The 20,672-nt window shown below is 47.9% G+C and overlaps 1 protein-coding gene across 6 annotated transcripts in view; it reads left to right on the forward strand.

Annotated features, from left to right (window-relative positions):
• EGFLAM (EGF like, fibronectin type III and laminin G domains) overlaps window positions 1–20,672 on the forward strand; it is a 140,432-nt gene that overhangs the window by 43,368 nt on the left and 76,392 nt on the right. For 3 of the 6 annotated variants that reach the window (XM_071219814.1, XM_045186328.3, XM_045186329.3), the window contains exons 2-6: window positions 5,701–5,810; window positions 6,808–6,891; window positions 9,693–9,719; window positions 14,251–14,368; window positions 15,574–15,709. In XM_071219814.1, coding sequence (XP_071075915.1) covers window positions 5,701–5,810; window positions 6,808–6,891; window positions 9,693–9,719; window positions 14,251–14,368; window positions 15,574–15,709 — 475 coding nt within the window. The remainder of the gene's footprint in view (window positions 1–5,700; window positions 5,811–6,807; window positions 6,892–9,692; window positions 9,720–14,250; window positions 14,369–15,573; window positions 15,710–20,672) is intronic. The other 3 variants (XM_071219815.1, XM_024578400.4, XM_045186331.3) reach the window with 1 other exon arrangement.

Below are 20,672 nucleotides of genomic sequence, written 5' to 3' on the forward strand. Positions count from 1 at the left end.
TGCCCTGACAAATATACTTTCATAATGAGCTGGAAGACCACATTCAGCTTTGGCTTTCTAGACTCCTTGCATTTCCACTTTGAAGAGAGGCAACACGAAGAGAACTGGCCCTGAGCCCTGGTCTGGCACACCTGTCCCTCTCCCCTTCCCTGAAGGCTGTGAATGTAGACACCTCAACCTGTGAGCTCTGTCCGCCACCATCCTGGCCACCAGCAGTCTGACGCCCACCCCTCCTCCTGAGGGCACATGCTCTAGCGGCACGGTCACCTTCTGAAGGGTAGACCCAGGGAAGAGCCCGCCATGGACCAGGGAACAGACTCAGGACTCTCTGGGCAGGGAATCTTGAGTCTTGGGTACTCAAGGACTGGTCTATAAGTGGGGTGGCATCCTGGACTCTCAGTTGGAATGTCCTCTTGGCCTGGGATGCCACATGCCAGCAATAGGGTGTGGTCAGCCTGAAGTGTGGGGTTACATTCTGCAGTTATACTCTGAAGTGAGGCATTATTCTCAGCATTTATACTCTGGAGTGGGCATTACTCTCTGGAATTATACTCCGGAGTGGGGCATTACTCTCTGGAATTATACTCCAGAGTGGGGCATTACTCTCTGGAATTATACTCTGGAGTGGGGCATTACTCTCTGCAGTTATACTGTGGAGTGGGCATTACTCTGCAATTATACTGTGTAGTGGGGCATTACTCTCTGCAATTATATTCTGGAGTGGGCATTACTCTGCAATTATACTCTGGAGTGGGCATTACTCTCTGCATTTATACTGTGAAGTGGGCATTACTCTGCATTTATACTGTGGACTGGGCATTACTCTCTGCATTTATACTGTGAAGTGGGCATTACTCTGCATTTATACTGTGGACTGGGCATTACTCTCTGCATTTATACTGTGGAGTGGGCATTACTCTCTGCATTTATACTGTGGAGTGGGCATTACTCTGCATTTATACTGTGGACTGGGCATTACTCTCTGCATTTATACTGTGGAGTGGGCATTACTCTGCAGTTATATTGTGGAGTGGGCATTACTCTGCAATTATACTGTGGAGTGGGGCATTACTCTCTGGAATTACACTCTGGAGTGGGCATTACTCTGCAGTTATACTCTGGAGTGGGCATTACTCTCTGGAATTATACTCTGGAGTGGGCATTACTCTCTAGAATTACACACGGAGTAGCGCATTTCATTCTGAAACTCTAGGATGGCAGATTTCCAAGGGAAGCACGCTTGTGATGTGAACGCTACCCCCTGCCCCCCTAAAAAGAAGCTGGCAGGGCTCTGGAAGTCACTTCACACTTCTCGAGTGTGTGGGAATTTCTGGAATCCTGGGTGACTAGAACAAACGCCGGTCTGTGTCTGGACTCCCGTTTTACTGCTGCCTCGAGCGCATCACTGTGGAATTGGCCCTGGTGGCAGATTTGTACTGAATAGTTACACATTCATAGGGCTGCGCTAGTGCGAACAGTCGGAACAAGCTCTGAGGAGATGGAAATAAGGTTTTTTCCCTATTCAGAATTTTCTGGGTTTTTTTAGTCAGTCTGGGCACTTGGCAGTGCATCAGTGAATATAACTTGGTTCATTCCATGAAAATCAAATAAGTAAAAAGCTAGCAATGTGTTTCTGCCACAGATGATTTTTTATTTGCATTTTGAAGTGTTTTGATGAATTGGATCACAAAACTATTGAATCAGAGATGAATTTTGCTCAGGAAGTTGAAGTATTTTATAATGTAAAATTATTGTAAGAAATTGACCTAATTATTCAGAAGTTTCTGGTACAAAAATCTAATACACTTTTGAAAGCTCTCCAAAGAAGAAAGCCCAGGAATACAACTCCCTCATGGCAAAGAAACACTCTTTTTATTTATTTATCTCCTAAGAAGTATAGCTTTTAGCTTACAAGAACACCGCTTCAGGGTGTATTGTATAAATGTATTATGCTAGTTTTAAAGGCTTCAATTCTTCGAAGTTGGTTTTCTATTGTGTAATGTACATCTCTGTCATTGTAACTATTGTTGGTTAAATATGAGTGTGATTTTTGCATTTAACTGCCTCAGCCTTGTTCAGTCCACATGTAAGCAGCCTCCTACATGGATTTAAAAATATATATATTGAGGAAGCACCGGTATGTTTTTATATTATAATAGATAAAATCCCAGAAGACCTCCATGTGGTAACCATTATCAAAGTTTTTGCTTCATTCAGAGTTTTTGGAAAATGCAGCTGGGACTTGGCTTGTCCAAAGCTTAGACTTCCTCCTGGTGACTCAGGATTTGCAGAGATGTGAGAAGAATTAGTTCCACTCTTACCTTTCACTGGGGGAGCTGGGAAAGATTTAGGGAGATACGTTGATCCAGCAGCCCAGCTGGGGTCACAGACGGTTGTGTTCTTGCCCTGCTGAGTTGATACCAGGCTGTGTGTTGAGATTTCTCTGGTTTTTCTGGCCCTTCCGGTCCTCTGCCCTTTCCTGCCGGGACTCTATCTCTGTGGTGGGGCGGGCAGGAGGGGACGGTTTGGGCACCTGGTGGCTTACTGCTGCCTCTAATCTATCCTGCTCCATACAGACACCAGTAATTGTGCCATCTGCGTGTAAACAGCCTGCTTGCTCTGCAAATACCGCTGGAGACCTGCCCTACCCTAAGGACACATCAGACAAACACACCAGGAGCCGAAAGCTGTGTTTGCCACACAGACGTGCCTCCAGACCAGGCTTCTGGTGCTTCTTTCCAACCCGAGGGCCATTCATACACCCCTCCTACTCACGAGTTTTCTTTGTCCTTTTTATTGCATTTATTGGGGTGACACTGGTTAACACCATTATATAGGTTTCAGAGTTTTGCTTCATATAACAACATTATATGGGTTTTATATAATTCCACACCACATCATCTGTACACTGTATTATGTGTTTACCACTCTGTTTATCCCCCCTTTACCCTCTTCCACATCCCACATCCCTCCCCCCGCCCCCCGGCAATCACCACACTGTCGTCCCTGTCAATGAATTTTTTCTCTTTTTTGCTCAATCTCTCTACCCCTTCACTCAGCCTGCCACCCTTCTCCCCACCCCCAATGGCTGTCAGCCTGCTCTCTATCTGTGAGTCTGTCTCTGTTTTGCTTGTTAATTAATTTTGTTCATTAGATTCCACATATGAGTGAAACCATATGTATGGTACTTGTCTTTCTCTGACTGGCTTATTTCACTTAGCATAATGTTCTCCAGGTCCATCCAGGTTGTCACAAAGGGTAAAATTTCCTACTTTTTTTACAGCTGAGTAATATTCCCTTGTGTAAATGTACCGCAGCTTTTTTTATTCACTTATCTACTGATGGACACTTGGGCTGCTTCCAGATTTGGCTGTTGCAGATAGCGCTGCAATGCATATAAGGGTGCACATATTCTTTTGAATTGGTGTGTTGGGTTTCTTAGATAAATTCTACTGACAAGTTTTAAAGCCACCAGCCCTATGGCCCCAACAACCTTCATGTTGCATTCAACTGCTTTGCAGAAAAACAGTTTCATGTAGTTTACTGACCCACATTCTCCAGAGGGAGGGGGGTCATGCAGGCTGTAGAGGCTCTGGGAAGGAACTATATCTCTTAGGATCCAGAAAGTTTCGAGAAGCCAGTGGGGAAGTCTTGGCCAATGGCAAATAGGTTCCGCTGCATGTATAGCTCCAAACTATGGCAGTGTTGCCCCAGGCACTGGGGTGAAGAGGATTCTGAGGCCCCCATGAAAAGGAAAGGATGATACCATGTGACCTATTTGATGCTAAGGCTGACTGCCAGGTTTCGGTAAGTCACAGTGGACAGTGCTGCTGTTTGCCCGGAAGGGATCATTGGAGGGGCTCAGGTTGAAGAGAAAGGCGATGAATTCTGTTTTGACACGCTAACTTTGAGAGGGCTGGTGACATCTAAGTCACTTGGCAGTTGGGTATGTAGGCAGACCCTCTGAGAGAGGTTGGGCTAGAGAAACAGATCGGGGAGCCATTGGCACACAGGTGGTTGTGGCTGGCAGGGGTGAGAGCACCCAGGGAGAGGGCACAGTGGAGCTGAGAAGAGGGGCTTGGGCAGAACCTCCAAGAACACGGATGTGGACGCTAAGGAGCGGTGAGAGGAAGAGCGCATGTACCTTGCTTCTCACAGTCTCCGCCCTTTGTCCCGTCAATAGGATCTCACATCAGTGCCCCAGGGTTCTCTGTTCTCCACACCCTTGTCCACTCTGTTTATCTCTTGTCTGTTCGATAATGCCATTCTGACGGGTGTGAGGAGATATCTCATTGTGGTTTTGACTTACATTTTCCTGATGGTTAGTGATTTGAGCACCTTTGGATGTGCCTGTTGGCTCTTTGTATGTCTTCTTTGGAAAAAGGCCTATTCAGATCCTTTGCCCATTTTTAAACTGGCTTATTTGTATTTTGCTGTTGAGTTGTATGAGTTCTTTTTACATTTTGAGTATTGACGCCTTATCAGGTCTATGGTTTGCAAATATTTCCCCAATTTTATTCATTCTAAAATGATCCTAAAATCAAAATAACAACAACAATAATAATGACAGTTATAGCATCATATAAATGAGAGTTATTTTGAGAAAGAAGAAAAAAATCTTCCAATTGGTATGCAGGGCATCTGGGTAGGTCCATGTGAAGGCGGGATGCTTGGAGCACTGGGCTTCCCCACCAGGTCGCGTTCAGAATTTTCACGGAGACATGGAGCCAGGGCCCTAGGCATCGGAAGACCTGGCCCAGGCCATTCTCTTGGCCTTTGTGTCCTGTGAGGCCCCGTGGCGATGACCTCTAACTTCCCCCATGACGGAGAATCCAAGGGGACAAAGTTGTGGGACACAGTTTAGAATCAGGACTGTCCTAGGGAATCCAGGGTATAAAACTGTAAATATATATTATATATTTAGTATATATAATAAACACAGCAATCAACAGAATAAAAATAAATATACACTCATAAGTATTTGAAAAATTGCCTGGAAACACTTGAATAAAATTGACTAAAAGGAGGTATATTCTACTAAAATATTGTCAAGACTCATTTCTGAATGGTGAAATTATTATTATTTTTGTATTTCCTAAATTTTGGCAATTTGGATATATTGTTTTTATGAACATAAAATTTATTATGTGTAAGCATAAAATTATTTAAGGTAAGTGTACAGTAAAACATTTGAAATTTTCTGACACCAAGGGTTTTACACTTGGTGTTAGAAAATTTGGCTAAGTGTAAAATAAAATCCTAACACCAGGGTTTTACACTTAACCATATTTTGAAACATGCTGCAATGGGAACATACTGGCTATATATATATAAAAAAAACATCATATGTTACTGAGTTAAAAAAATAAATTTATCCTGCTTTAATACATTCCAAGCTCCTAGAGTCAAGTCAGAAGTGTTTGATCTACACTTCTGAACTTCCTCGAATTTCCCTCTGCTGGTCCCTAAGTTGCAGAAGGGACCGAGGGCCATCGCTGGGCTGACTTCCCCAGCACTGCCAGGTTGGGAGGGGACAGCAGAGCTCGGGCAAAGTCACTCTGGAGAGATGGAGAGACAGCTGGCTGCATTGCCAGCTCTCCATCTGTAAACACCCCCTCTTGTGTCCTGTGTAAGTACACCCACGGTGGGACGCACGGACCTTCTAACACGATCTCCTTTGTTTTGGCAAAAACAAAACAGGCAAAGTGGGGCCTCCTCTGCATGTCACGCTGGACGCACTGAACTGCACAGCTTTCAGCATCCACTGGAAAACGCCCAGGCATCCTAGGCACCCCATCACCGGCTATACCGTGAGTACCTGGACCCTGGCGGGCTCCCTGTGCGTTCCTCTGTCAGCCCTGCCGAGTGGATCCCTGCCCCATGCTCCCTTCTGCAACCAGAGGAGGTGTTCCCCTTCCCAGGGCATTTGTAAGTGCCCTGAAAGTCAGTTAGGGTCTGCCCGCCCTTCCTGCGTTCAGAGAGGACATGGTTCCTGTGTCCAGTTGCCTGCAGTCAAATTTAGATGAAAGCAGACACATGGGAGATAGATAGTCCCTGTGGAATGTTGTTGATACGTACAAAATAAAGTAAAATCTGAATTAAAGGAAAGAGGTGGACTGGCCAGGTGGAGGAGGGAAGAGAGGATGCATTCCTACCTATCAGAGGTTACCCATTGGACTGACTGCACTTCACCAAAATCTTTTCTTGGAACAGTGTTTTTGAAATGAGTCAACTTTTAGAAGTCAAAAGATTTCAAATAAATATTTGGAGATCTCTGGGGCTTTTGGGAACGCTGGCTGCCCTGGGCTGCCATTCTCATGGGGTACCACATGGGCTGGAGCTGACTGTCCACTTCAGATGGGACTGATGCCCCACCCCCCACCCCAGTGACATTCCAGACCCCCCACCCCATCCTGTCATCCTCTCACCAAGGGAGGGTGGCCACTCGTCAATGCCCTTGTCCTGCTGTCTTCTTAAAGTAGAGAAATGTGTTTCCCGATTCATGTATCAAATGTGGGAAAACGAAAGGTTTCTTGAGAGTCGTGGTTTTCAGAAAAATAACGTAAGCTGGGTCCAGCCCTCTGCAGCCCACCTCACGGACAGGAGGCCCTGCCTGGCTCTGCAGGCTTACGGGCGGATGGCCTGGCCAGCTGTGTCTGATGTCTGCTGCGAGGCAGAGTGTGCGAGGGGAGGGCGGGCTCCTCCGGGCCGCTGCGGTGCCGGTGCGTTGAGCACGCCAGCTGGGTGTGGTGCAGAAGTCCCTCCGGCCTCACCCTTGCACCCTTGCGTTGTCTGCGGCTTTCCCAGGTCTTTTTCAACGCTGTCGGCGCGGATGAACCCCCGCAGGAGCGGCACCACCTCGTGCAGCTCAGCCAGGACATCGACACCCACGTGAGTACCTGTGTGCCAGGCCCCCCCCCCCCCCAACCCACCGGGGCTGGCCTTTCAGCGACATTTCGGGGGTGTGTGCTGCTACATGTGTGACGATAACAGCAAGTGTGTGTCGTGTGGTCCTTGGGAGTGTGTGGCTGCCTTCCACGCCCATGCACGTCTGTATCTCCGGGAAGGCAGCCACAGGAAGAACGTTCTGGCACCAGCGCTCGCATCCTAGACCCAAGCCCCCGCTTATCATGCAGGGAAAAGCCACCTTCCAGCTGTTTTCCCCATCTTTTTTCAAAAAGTTCGAGTCCAAGTGTTTTGAAATCTCAATAAAGCTTTATCCACAAACACGACCTCACCACTGCCCGGGGACACAACGCAGAAGAGAATGATGTAATCTGAAGTGTCCATTCAAAGGACACACATTATTTATTTTCTGCTGGGCCCAGCTGCCCTGTCCTTCCACTGGTCGGTTGGTGCTGGCTTTTCTTCATCTGTCCCCTCTGTTTCCAGTCACGGTCTCGCTGGGTGAATTTTTCTGCTGGAGGCACATTCTGTTTTGTCTCCTCTCACTCCCCTTCCCCTTCCCCATTCTACAACTGGCCTGTAGCCTTGCCCATCTCTCTGCAAGGAGTTGGCATTCGTGCCCAGAATGCCGCTGCAAGGGCAGCATGAGGTCACGCCGGGAGCTCCCATGGGGTGTGCGCCTTCCGGGCGCTGCAGGTGGAGACCAATTTGTCCTGGTGATAAGTCACCATCCCTTCCTGGGCATCGGTTACCTGCCAGGCTCCACCCCTCATGCTTTCCATTTGCTTTTCCATGTAGTCTTCACAACTATCCTGTGGCCTCATTTTAGTGACTGGCAAGGACGCTGAGACTCAGAGAGCTGACATGACTGCGCCCGAACCACACATTAGCAAGTTGCAGAGCCGACTGTACCCCGGGGCTTCTGAGCCGCGCTCCGGCTGTGCTCACGGAAGGCCCCATGACTCCAAAAGGAGAGCATTTTCAGCTTGCGTGGACTTCGCATGACATGCTTTTGATCCCAGACTTCTGCTCCGACTCTCCCTTGTCTGCCTCAGAGGAAGCCCTCAGCCGTGAGCTATGTGGCTGACTCTGTCCTAACAGGGGACGTTGGGTTGGCCTCACCTAGGAAACCATCTGTTCAGGATCGGCCTCCTCTTGGCAGCACTGGAAGTTTCAACAAGCCAGGGGGCCCGTCAGGGGGCTGGCACTGTCTTAGCAGTGTCCCCAGCCACATGCCTGCTGTCCTGTGGTGAGTGTGGCTGCAACAGTCCAGGCAGGGAGGGCACAGGGCTGGTGACAGGTGTTCCGGAGTCAGGGTAGTGCCTCTGAGATCACGATCCTCCCCCACCATGTGAACCTGGGCTGGACACGCGGGCCTTTGAATGTGCACTTCAGATTACATGGCCTCAGCAGGGCGGCCACCGCAGTGCCAACGCAAAGTGGAGAGAGGGCCGGGAGGGGACAGGCACTGGGTTTCCGGACCCCCTTCCTATACTGACAGGTCGGTGACTCTGTCCAAAGTCCCTTATCCTGTCTGAACCTCACCTTTCTCTCATGGAAAGGGTGTAATGATTATACTGTGGTGAGTGCCAACTAAGATAATGCACGTAGAAGCCTTTGGTAAAATGCGAAAACAGCTACATGGATGTCCGTTATCATTCCTGACGGTCACTGTCTTTGTGGCAAATGTATCTCTCTGTTGACTGCAGCCAGACTTTAGAGGATGCTGTCTGGTTACAGCATTCACCCGCCTTGTGGGTTTCACGTAACTTCCACAGTTGCTGCTGTTCTCACCAGACAACCAGAGCCCCAGTTCTTGGGCAGCTTTCAGGCTTGTTGGGAAAACCACAGTCACGCTGACTGAACAGTCCGAGAGCAACATGAGGCCAGATGTCATTAACATGCCACTTAACAGGCAGGCTGAGGTTTTGAAGAGGGAGAGATTCATGTAGGAGCAAGTGGTCGAGAGGTAAAATTTGGGGCTGAGAATTGAAGCAGGACTGTTTCTGGAAAGGCAAAAGAGGGAGGGCCATTCAGATCAAAAGGAAAGAGTGTGCATGTGTGGGCACACGCCTGCTGCTGCGTGCTTGGGTGGGGGTGGGGGCATGTGCAGAACACGAAGCTCGGAGAGAGGAGATAAGGACCAGTAAAGGCAGTGAGTCGGGAAGAGGGCAGAGGGGGCTCTGGACGCAGATGGCTTGCATTACAGCCAACCAGCTGGGTAGCCTCACTGGTCTCAGTTCCCTCATCAATGCAACAGGGAGTCAGATAGTACCTATCCACAGATAGTATATCTCCCCTTCCAAACCATGGGCCAGGGTGCTCCAGGGCCCTGCAGCCAAATCCCTGGGGCACTGTGCAATGTCTGAACTTGGGTTTTGAAAGGAAACAGCTACTGTGCGTGAGCTAGCATGACCAAGTCGTTTGGCTGTAATACCAGACAAGGGAGCTGGTGGGCATTTCTTTTGGACCAGAGGTGCTGTAAAAACCCTACTGAGGCACTAACGGTGACAGGGACAGAGGCAATGTGGGGACCTCAGCCCTGTATCATGTCATCCTGGAGCATACGGTTGTCACACTAGAGCATTAGCCAAGGTCATGGTCATAGAGCATCCCTGCAGGGAGGGAGAACCAGGTGCGAGGTCCGCAGAGCCGCTGTTGTGAAGGGGGGGGGAGGGGTGGCGGCGGCCCTGGGTGGGGTGGGGTGGCGGCAGCCCTGGGCGGGTGCGCTTCACTCCTGGAAGTTTTCCTCTCCTCCTCATGCCGGCCTGTCTTCTCCTTCACAGGGGCAGTCTGGTCGTCAGGTGATTTTTGTAAGTGTGCTTTTGGAAACTTTTGGCAAGTTAGACCTTTGCCCCAACCCAGGATTCAGGGGGTCTCTTTTGATCAAAATGTTGCTTTTCCCGCATCTCCCTCCCCCTGATGAAGGCACAACATCCCAGGTGAATTGTTATTCATTTGGGAAGCAGCCACCTGTTTTTTTAAATCCTCAGCCGAGGCTATGTTTATTGATTTGTAGAGAGAGAGAGACATACAGACAGATGTTGACGTGAGAGAGAAACATTGATCGTTTGTCTACCACTCATGCCCTGACTGGGTATTGATCTCAAAACCTAGGTTTGTGCCCTGACTGGGGATCAAACCTGTGACCTTTGAGTTTGTGGGATGACGCTCCAACCAACTGAGCAACCCGGCCAGGGCAGGAAGAAGGCACCTTTGTACGCACTGCTTCATCTCACACGGCAGAGTAAGGTTAAGAGGACCATTTTTAAAGGTTGAAGTAATTTTAGCTCTGTTCCAAAACTGGGTGGAAAAGACTGAAACGGAAAGAAAACATTTAAACTGGTGAACACCACTGTGGGGGTAGTTTCCTTCCTCTGGCCATTCCAGGCCTCCTCAGCAGGACAGGAGCGGCCACCTAAAGCTGGGGGGTTGCCTTCTTGGATTGAATGCTGAGCAAAAGATTGGGTCGACAAATAATGAAATGGTCCAAATTACCTGGCTGATAATGAGGAATTCTGATGCATTCCTTGATAATCTGCCTGTATAGAGACTTTTGATTTGATTAGCATTTAACACTTTTTCTTAGAAGAGCAACCTACAATTTCATCCTGGAAAAATAAATAGTAAAACAAATCAGGGCAAGCGGGTCATTTCTTAGAGATAGAGGTAGAAAAGAATGTTTAACCTGGCGGTCTCCACACTTTTTGATCATGCACACCATCCATCAGTTAATAAATATTTGAACATGTACCAAAATATGTATATTATGTACTTATTAATTATACATATGCTACTCTACTAATACGTTATATGCTGTGTAAGTCCCACAGAATTTGAAAGGAGGAGAATAAACACACAGGAAGTTCTCCTGTCTCTTCTCGGTAGACTGTCTTGCCCACTGGGGAACGCACCACCACCCTGCTTGGGGCTGCTGTGTTCTCATTGACCCGGGCAGTGGTTCTGTTTGGATCTTACCCAAGGTCAGAGAGAGAAAATTTAGCCAGGAATCCTGAGACTTGCACCTAGCCCAGTCCTGTCACCAGAGCAAGGGTCATCTTGGGCAAGAGCACCGAACCCCTCCGAACGTCCCTTTGACTGTAAAATGAAAGGCTCGATGAGCAATGGTTCCCAACCCAGGTTCCTCTGTGCTCTGTAGGGCATGTGGAGTATGTGTGGGTATTTGACTGACAAGCTTCAGGGATGCCTACTCGTGCAATAAACAGGACAGGCCCATACAAGAAAGGTGTGTCCTGGCCCAAAGCCACTGCTGCCCCTACCTTGAAACCCTGGGGGGTACTCTCTAACTGTCTGTGACCACCCAGGGAGTGGAAGTCCCTCCAGCCCCGCCCTCCACTCTGGCCTGCACAGCCTTTCTCCGCACCATTGGGAGAAGCATGTTTGGAAGAAAGTGCTTTTCTATTTCTCTGGTGCCTTCCATCTATTGATGCTGGATATTCTCAGCTGAGAACCAGCCCTGGCTTGTAGAGTCAACAGGGAAGTTGAATCCAAGGTTACTTGCAGCCAATGTAAGTTATTGAAGAAGCATGGTAGGATTTCGGTGTTGGAACTTTGGCCCAGAGAAGTTGAGTGGCCCAGGTGTTGGGCCAGAGACTGGGTCTTCTGGCTCTTCTTCCAGGGCTCTGACTTCATGCCTCTGCTCAGCCATGTGAACTGAATCCCTCCCAGTGTAGTGGCCATATGTCTGGCTAGTGAGCAAGACTACCTGTAGCATCATTTTTGGAAACCCACGGCCTGGGTTTCCAGCACAGGGAGAAAATGCAGCACGGGAGGGAGTGACGGTGAGGTCTGAGATCAGGGTCCGGTATTTAAGTGCTGATTTGCAGTGATAACTTTTAAATTTCTGGTACAGAAACTTCTGTGTTTATAGATAAAGTAATAGTCACCTGGCCTTCAGCATTTATGATAAGTATGTTTTGTAGATTTAAATATTATCTAGTATTTTTCATCCACATATTGTAAAATTAGAATTTGGGCTTGGAGTCTTGAAATGCTCACCTTGTCCCTTCATAAATATATGCCCTTGAGCAAATAGTTCCCTTTTCAGGGATTCCCTTTCATCTTCTATAAATGAAAATGAGAGTGATACCCACCTTGTAGGACTGAAGGAAGGATTCAGCCAGGCCATGTGTGTTCCCAGAACAGAGAAACCACACATGGTAACTAGCGGTAGCTGCATTAGGTATTGGCTCACAGCTAATATGTACAATAACCCGTGAGAACACAGCACTACCTCCTCACTTCACACAACATAAGGAATTCACAGGGAGAAGGACCCTAAAGCAGAAGCCTGTGGGAACATCAGGTGGTCTGAAACAGTATCTCTGCTTCTGTGGAAAAAGCGGGGCCTGCAGCTGGGAGACAAGTGAGAATCCAGTCTGGTGTCCACCTACTATGTCCAGTCCCTGAACCCAACTTGACGTGCAACCAAGGGGCAGATGGTGGAGCTAGGGGGCCCAGATGCAGGGAATTAGAGCGGGAGGGGTTGTGGAAGCAGGTCCGTATGTTCAGCAAAGGACCCTTGTGCAGCTGCGTGTAAGATAGAGTGGGGGCAGGAGGACGGGACTGGGGGAAGACACTCTCCAGGTGGCTGTAGAAATGGCCCAGGCCAGGACTCAGAGGAAGTAGAAGAGGGGAGCAGGTTGAGAGGCATGTGCTGGTGGCCAGAGGGAGTCAGCTGTGTCCCTGGCATTACTCACTAACTTCAGGGCTTGGGGCAAAAGTACAGATGCTGTTCATCAGAGTGGAGGGGCCAGCAGTAGGAGTTAGGTCTTTAGGAGGTTGTCCACTTACACTGGGCATCTTGGTTTAATTCTTTTTCGTTGTTCATTCACTAGTTAATGTACTTGTTCATCAAAAAACATTGCTTAGGCCTTTGCTACATGTCTGATAATACTATTCTAAGCCTTGGGATGCCAGAGGAATGAGAACTTGTTCCTGCCCTCAGCTGGGTATAAAGAAGGTGACAAAGAAACTGACAATTACAGCATAAGGTGAGTGGTGCTGAGACTGAGGTACACCAAGGACACCAGGAAGCATAGAGGAGGGGGCCTAACCAGAAACCAGGCTGGAGGCTGGGGTCAAAGGAATGAGGTAACGTCTCAGCTGAACTGAGTCATGAAGGGTGTGCAGGGGTGCGCCAGGCAAGACTGTGGAGAAGGGCACTTCAGGTAGAGGGAGCAGCAGGTTCAAAGGCCCAGAGACAAGGGATTGAATGGCATAAATTCGAGCCCTGCCAAGTTCTCAAGTCTGACTGGAATACGGAATGCCCGGAGTGGGGGGACGGGGCATGAGGTGATGCTGGAAGATTAAATGGGGACACAGATGTGCTCTTCTGAGGGGTTTTAAGGTGGGAAGGGACACGGTCAGATTTGGGGTTCAGGAAGGTAACTCGTGCAGGGTGGAGTCTGCATTGGAGGAGCAGGCGGAATTGGAAGCAAGGAGAGTCAGAGCCCATTGTCAGAGTCACCAGGACTTGGACTGGAGCGTGTGTGAGGACGCAGTGGCACAACCAGATTCGAGTGAAGTGGAAGAATGCCGGTTACTGTATGGGGTACATGTCGATGGTGGAGAGGGAGGGTGGTGAACAGAGAGGAAAGTGTCAGAGTTTCCATTTTGGGTAATGAGGGAGAGGACAGAAGGTGAAGCCAAGTTTAGTTTGTTTTCGGTGGGAGACGGAGGAAGGATTAGCTGAGCTTTGGTTACGTTGAATCCGAGTTGCTGGGTGGCCGTTGGGTAAAGATGCACAAGAAGCAGTCACAGGTCCACGGCTGGGTGGCAGGAGGCAGGGCGGAGCTGGAGGTGCAGCTCTGGGGGCGTCACGTGAAGGTGGGTGCTAGAAGCTAAGGGAGTACGGGATGAGCTGACCCACACAAGACTACAGCACTCCTCCCTTATCTGAGCTTCCGCTTTCCGCAGTTTCATTCCCCTCAGTCAGTCTGGGTCTGAAAATATTAAACAGAAAATTCCAAATATAAACAATATGCAAGTTTTAAATTGCATACAGTTCTGCGTAGCTGTTGAAATCTCCACCGTCTCGCTCCATCCCGCCCAGGACATGAATCATTCCCTTGTCCAGTCTCTCCACACTGTGTACCGTCCATGCCCTTAGACACTTATTGTATAGATTTCAATAAAGAAAAATTCTCTAGCCTTGGGAAGTAGATCATGGTGTTTTCCTTTTTGCAAATTTGAAAACGTGGCCCATCTCAGAGAAGCAAAACAACCTCTGTCCCATGCAATTTCACAGGGACCTCAGGAGGCAGCCTTCATGGAAATTGTCTGGTTTGCCTATTGACACCTTTCCTCTCTGGGCATTGACAGGAGGAGGTGATCGGAGATTTGAAACCAGGCACTGAATATGAAGTGAGTGTGGCAGCTTCCAGCCTGACCGGCAAAGGGTGGCTCAGCTCTTTGCGGCATGTTACCACCTTGCCCCAAGGTAAGATGGGTCAATTCATCAACTATAGGAAAGTGACGTGTGCTGTTCATTCATTCTTTCATTCAGTATATGTCAACGAGGACCTACTGTGTGCCAGGCACTGTACGAGGCTCTGGGAAGTCAATGGTGCACAGAACAGCTCCTGCCCTCGTGGAACTTAGCAGGGTGGGTCCGGACTTCACCTAGTGAGCGTGTAGCCACAGGCTGGGGTGGCACTCCCTGCAGTGCTGTAAGAACCTCCCCATACTGGGGGGCTAAGAATTCCCTGAGGTGACGACTAAGTGGTGATCTGATGGTGAGTGGGAATTAAGAAGGTGAGGAAGGGGAGTGGGAGGAGACATTTACAGGCAAAGGGAACCCAACCAAGGCTCACTGAGGTGGCTGCGGGGGCAAAGGTGCTTTGATCACACGACATTGCTCACAAGGAGCCGTCTGCGGAGAGAGAAGCAAATAGGATGCGAGGAGCTCCCGTGTATCTGAGATCTGTGCTGCGGACTCCGCGGCACTGGGGAGAGAACACTTCTCCTCCTTGAGGGTCAGGGAGGGTTTCAGGAAGAATCCTATCTTTTGCCCGCATTTTCAAACTGCGTAGTGTTTTGCTAGGAAAAGAAAGCAGGAAAATGTTTCTGGCAGAGCAATTGTATAAATGAAGGCCAAGGGCTAGGAAAGTCTGGGTATGAAAACAGTGCAGCAGTTACCTTGGGGTGAGAGGATCATGGGTAGCTCCGCCTCCTCTATGTTGGAGGGCGTTTCCCATGTGCCCTAGCATCTGCATGTACTTTGATGCTCAGGCGTGGGGGGGCGCACACACTCACACGGCAAGTGGCTCAGCACTTATTTCCCCTGTAGGCGAATAGCAATTCCAACATGCAAACTGAGATGAAGGGCTGTTAGGAGGTGGAAGAGTGACTTGAGGTTTTAAAGGGGGCACACTATTGTGTGTCCCAAGGTGAACGGTCTGGATAAGAGTTTAGTTGAATTTCCAGCCAGCGTCAGGGCTCGGGGAAGAAGTCCAGTCAGCTCTTTTGGACTCACATGTTACGCGGTGAATCCAGTTGTGGTTATTTTTTTGTTGGTTTGGTTTGGATTTTGAGGTGGTTCTGAATAGAGATGTTTAGGCAGTAGGAAGCACACGTTTTATTATATGTTAAATATCTCCAGCAGCAAAGATCACCAGCCAACTAGTTGTTTGCTGTCTTGCCTAGATTCCTGCCTGCCTCCCACAGCACCCCAACGGCCGCATGTCACCGTGGTTTCCGAGTCCGAGGTGGCCCTATCCTGGAAACCTGGGGAGAGTGAAGGAAGCTCCCCTATTCAGTACTATTCTGTAGAATTCATCAGGTAAGTGCGTGTTACACCCAAAAGCCAAATGTAGTGACCTCAGGTATTCCATGCATGATAGAAGGCTAGAGGGGGTGTCGTCTCACAACACGGTGTTCAATAGATGACAAAGTCATGGAGACCTGTATTTATACTCTGTCCCTGGGCCAACACCTGTCCCCCTCCTCTTCAGTGGTGGGTCATCTAGTAACCTGTCCTCACTTACCTGGCCTCTTTCCCATTTCCCTTCCACCATCAGAGACTGACCTGGGCCCTGGAAACTCTGAGACACCGTTGCTAAGAAGCCTGTCTGCCTTTCAGGGTTGCAGCTTGCCTCCCTGCCTTTGAATCATTGTCTTTGAAGTAAATATTTGATGGTGATTTTTCTGGAGGGAGAGGGGAAAAGCCTTTTAAAAAACAAGTACAGTTCGTTGTATCTGTATTGCCTTGGGCAAGTTTCTCGGTTTGGTTGCAGCTTTTTATTTTTTCTCATCACCTCTCCCGTCCTTGTTATTCAGTTTATCAGAGGGCAGATGAGCAATTAGAAGCTTCTCTCAGAGTTTACAGATGTGAAACATGGCCTGTCTGTACTGCTATATGTAATTTTAAGCAAAAGGAAAAAAAAATGAGCAGAAGGAATTCCCAATTGAAGTAGTAATAATTTGCAGTAGTAATTTGAATCGAAGCGCCTGGCTGATGAAAACGGTGTTTGTGGAGCTGGCGTTCTCCACAGCCAAGGTGTGGGTTTGTCTGAGGCAGGCTGCTTCACGGATCCACAAAGACACTTGCTGAGTTCCTCATTCCTGAGACTCGGAAGCTGAGACGAGCATTCTGCCAAGATTTGTGTAGCTCTGCTTCTCTTTCTTGACTTCCAGCTTATTCCTTGGTCGTGGGAAACAGTTTGTTTCATCACAGAGTGCTATGTATCCTGAGTGCAGAGCTTGTTGCAGGCAGGTTTGAGAGAAGATGAGGCCCCTGTGACTGTCAAGTCCAATGACAATCTAAATTCAGGGCAGCCTAGGTCTGTGTCACCTCAGCAGGCTGTCTCCATCCATTTCCGTGCTATGATTTCTCCTTTGGTGGCTTCATTTTCAGGCAGGCTGTTCCTGTATGGTGGCAAGAAGGCCACCAGGCACCCCATTGAAGTCTCAATAGTCACTCTGATTGGCCAGATATGGGTTCCTCTCTGTTCTCTGAGCCAATCACTGTGGCCAGGGGAAGAGACTACACTAATTGGTCAGCACTTCTCGTATTCTGAGCTCTGGCAGTGAGGAATGACGGGCCATTCCGACCTGAAGTACATGGACTGAGAGTTCCAGAGGGTGAAAATTGTGGTGCGATTAATGGAAAAGGGAAGAATATTTTTAAAAAGTTGCCTACCATCCAAGCTCCAGGCCAGTGCTCTTCCTCAAACACAATGTACAATCCTGCTATTGGATAGATTTGGTTGGCAAAGCCTGGAGTGGAAGAGATTCTAATTGTGGTTCCAATGATAGCTACAAGTATACCACTGGAAAGTTCTAAAACTTCAGCTTTCTCATCTGTAAAACTTGGAGTAACACTTAACATTTCTAATGCACCGGCAAAGCCAAGTGCAATACTTCGAAATTTGGGGGGAAATGCAGTTTTTCAAAGGTAGCTTAGCAGATGATCTGTGTAACCCCCAGCAAAAATGATGGTTATCATTTATTACTAATTTGCACTAAAGCATATATTTTTAAAAATTTGTTATAGGACTGGCATCTTGGTAAAAGTTAGAAATTACAGTTTCTTGCTTTGTCAGTATAAGTGAAAGCAGAATGTAAAAGACAGTCCCTGGATTAAGAACCAGAAGAACTGGGACAGGTGGCCCCGTGCCTGTCACTTCTCCTTCTGAGGCCTTCCGTGCCTCATAGTCTGGGGTCCCCTAAAGCAGAGCCCAAGCCAGGGACTTGGGTGCTGGTGTGTATCTTGTTCAGAAGTAGGAATGAGACGTGAGGAGAGTGAGAGAAGGAGGAAGGACATAGAGGATGTGTCACTGAAGTCACTTCTGCACATCAGGGTCTTGGGTGGGAGCTGGATGCTGCTGAGCTCTCCCTGAAGTATATAGAGTCCTTCCTCGAAAATGTCCCTGTCAAAGGATGGGAGTCCTTGCCTCTCGGACTCCAGCCCTCCCCAGTTGACGGGGGTTTCCCCCAGGGGAATAACTCTCACCTCCTGGCCCGGCTGGCATGTGGATCAAGGAGGGGGTCCTGGGAGAGAAGGAAATGTGACGTGAGCACAGCAGGTGCTTGGGCTGGATGCTGGCCCTTCAGGGAGAGTCTGAGCTCACAGGGCCCTGTCTGTGCCGCAGCTGCCACTGAGATCAGAAGTGGGAGTTGGGGAGGTGATTCCCCAGAAGTACTGACGACAAAGTCCTTATCTGCAAAGCATGGGTGATGATGCCTTCCGACCTTATAGTGCGTGGTTAGGATAATCCAGTGAACTCACATATGGGGAAGGACTTTGTAGACGTTAAAAACCTACAGAAGTACCAGGTCTATTTGGCTGTTCTGTGTCTATATTTAATAACTATAATTCCTCCCCAGCAAAAATGCATTTTAACATTCAGAATTGTCACTAACATTTGAGAGACTGAGGCCCCAAATTGTCATGTATAAATATTTTTAAATTATTGATCACTGTAACAAACTGTTAATATATATTTTTTCTGTTCATCTTGGAAAACATACCTTCACAATGCCCTGGAAAGCTAGCTTCAGATTTAGAATTCCTGATATCTCGGACTCCAAATGGAACATGGTGGGTAAGGAAACCAAGCCCCAGTTCACCCCGAACGAGGAATTCTGCCTCCGTTATCTCTTTCAGAAAATGTAGCTCTGGTCCCGTGACTGGGTCACAACCTCCATTTCCTCATCTGTAATACCCAGTTCACGTGACCCTGATTGTGGGCCGTGGGTCAGAGATTTCACGGTGTTACTCATAGCAGACATGCAGTGTGTTTATCTCCTCCCCCCCCCCCACACATACCATGAGTTCCCTTTTGCAGAGAAAGAAATTGAGACTCAGCCACTTAAGTTGCTTTGCCAAGGCCAAGTGACCAGATGGGGACAGAATTAAAATTGGAACTGAAGTCCCCTGACTTCCAGGCCAGTGCTTTTTTTACCAACTACATCTTTTCATGTCGGATCTGCCTTCCAAGACGAAGTGTGGACTCAGCCCCCCTGAGCCCCGCTGACTGAGGAAATGGGGAGCCTCAGCTTGAGCTGTTGCACCAGGAAGACATTTTTGCAGCTGGTTGTGGCCTTTACTGTTCAGCTGCAAGAAAACCCCCCACGTGCGTTTTGTAAACATCTCAGCATCTGTGCCGTTCAGGTGCATGCCTGAGGATGTGTGTGTAGAGACAGCTTTCCAGGGCTCCATATCCAAAATTGCCATCCGCATGACAAGCCCTGGGGGTCTTCTGTTATTCTGTTTTCCCCAGACAGGCCTGTTGGATGTTGAGTTCTGAATTCCTTTTGCCCAGAGAATCTCCTGTGCACAGAAACACCCGTAACAGGTCTTGGTGCGACCCCAAAGTTTCCTGTTAGATCCAAGAGGCAGACGCCCGGCAGGCCAAGGCTGGGAAACCATGGAAATCGGTTTACAGCCAGAGGTTACCCTCAGAGCTAACAACTCTCCATGTGAAGTTTCCATCAGAGGCCTGTCCCTGCGATGGAAAGCAGGTTCCGGTCCTTGCTCGGTGTTGGTCACTGCTTGGACATCAGTTGCTCTTATTTATTAAATGAGGATAATGGCATCAAAGACGTTGTTAGGAAACAGTCTTTAAAATCTTTGAAAATATTTAACTGGCTAATGAAAGATTAACCGGAGAAATTATACTAGACCAGGATATGGGGACCTGACTGCCTGTGTGCCAGTTTCGATGGTGCTGCAGGTAGACGCCATGTGTTTCTGAGGCTCTCCTCAGTCGGGTGAACCATCCAGCCAACTCTTATTTCTCATCCAGCTTCTGTCTCCCCAAAGTGGGCCTGGGTTTGTTCGTTATCTTTCTCGCTAACAGTAGATTTTAAATTTTTAATTAGTTTGGAAAAGACTTGAAGAGGCAAATTCTAAGTAAGGCTGCAGGCTATGAGATATTTTGCAATGTTTTCAAAATTTTTACCTGCTTCTTTTAAAACAGAAGTATCTTGCATTTGTCATGAAAGAGAATATTTCTAAAGAGATACCAAAAATTTCTTTGTGGGCAGCAATGCTTAGTGTTTATTAAAATATGAGCCCAGCATAAATATAGCTACCTATGTTTTGAAATATTTTAGCTATAAATATCTGAGAAACTTTCCTCCTTCTGCCTAAGAATTTCCCCAGGGTAACTGCCTTTCTCATAAGCAAAAAATATATACTATGGTGGCAATGAAAACCAAAGGCTTGGAAAAATATTCCTCACCCCTGGTGTTCCAAGTGGGGTGCCATCCTTCACATATACTATCTGTCAGGTTGATTAAAGGTGAAAAATAGTTTTTATTTAACTTACCTATAGTTTTTCTGTAGTGTGACCTGATTTGTTAAAATTGCTTCAGAGCTTTGCGATGTCAACTGCTGAAAAGGATAGATTAAAGTTTTCTTTAAAAAAAAAATTTTATTGATCATGCTATTACAGTTTTCCCTTTTTTTCCTCCTTCTGCCCTGCACCCCTCCTCCCACCAGCATTCCTCCCCTTAGTTCATGTCCGTGGGTCATACATGTAAGTTCTTTGGCTTCTCGATTTCCTATACTATTCTTAACCTCCCCCTGTCTATTTTATACCTACCATTTATGCTACTTATTCTCTGTACCTTTTCCCCCTCTCTCCCCTTCTCCCCCTCCCTGCTGTTAACCCTCCACGTGATCTCCATTTCTATGATTCTATTCCTGTTCTAGTTGTTTGCTTAGTTTGTTTTTTTTTATTTAGGTTCAGTTGTTGATAGTTGTGAGTTTACTGTCATTTTACTCTTCATATTTTTTG

This window comes from Desmodus rotundus, chromosome 1 (assembly GCF_022682495.2).
Source record: "Desmodus rotundus isolate HL8 chromosome 1, HLdesRot8A.1, whole genome shotgun sequence".
Taxonomy (NCBI): domain Eukaryota; kingdom Metazoa; phylum Chordata; class Mammalia; order Chiroptera; family Phyllostomidae; genus Desmodus; species Desmodus rotundus.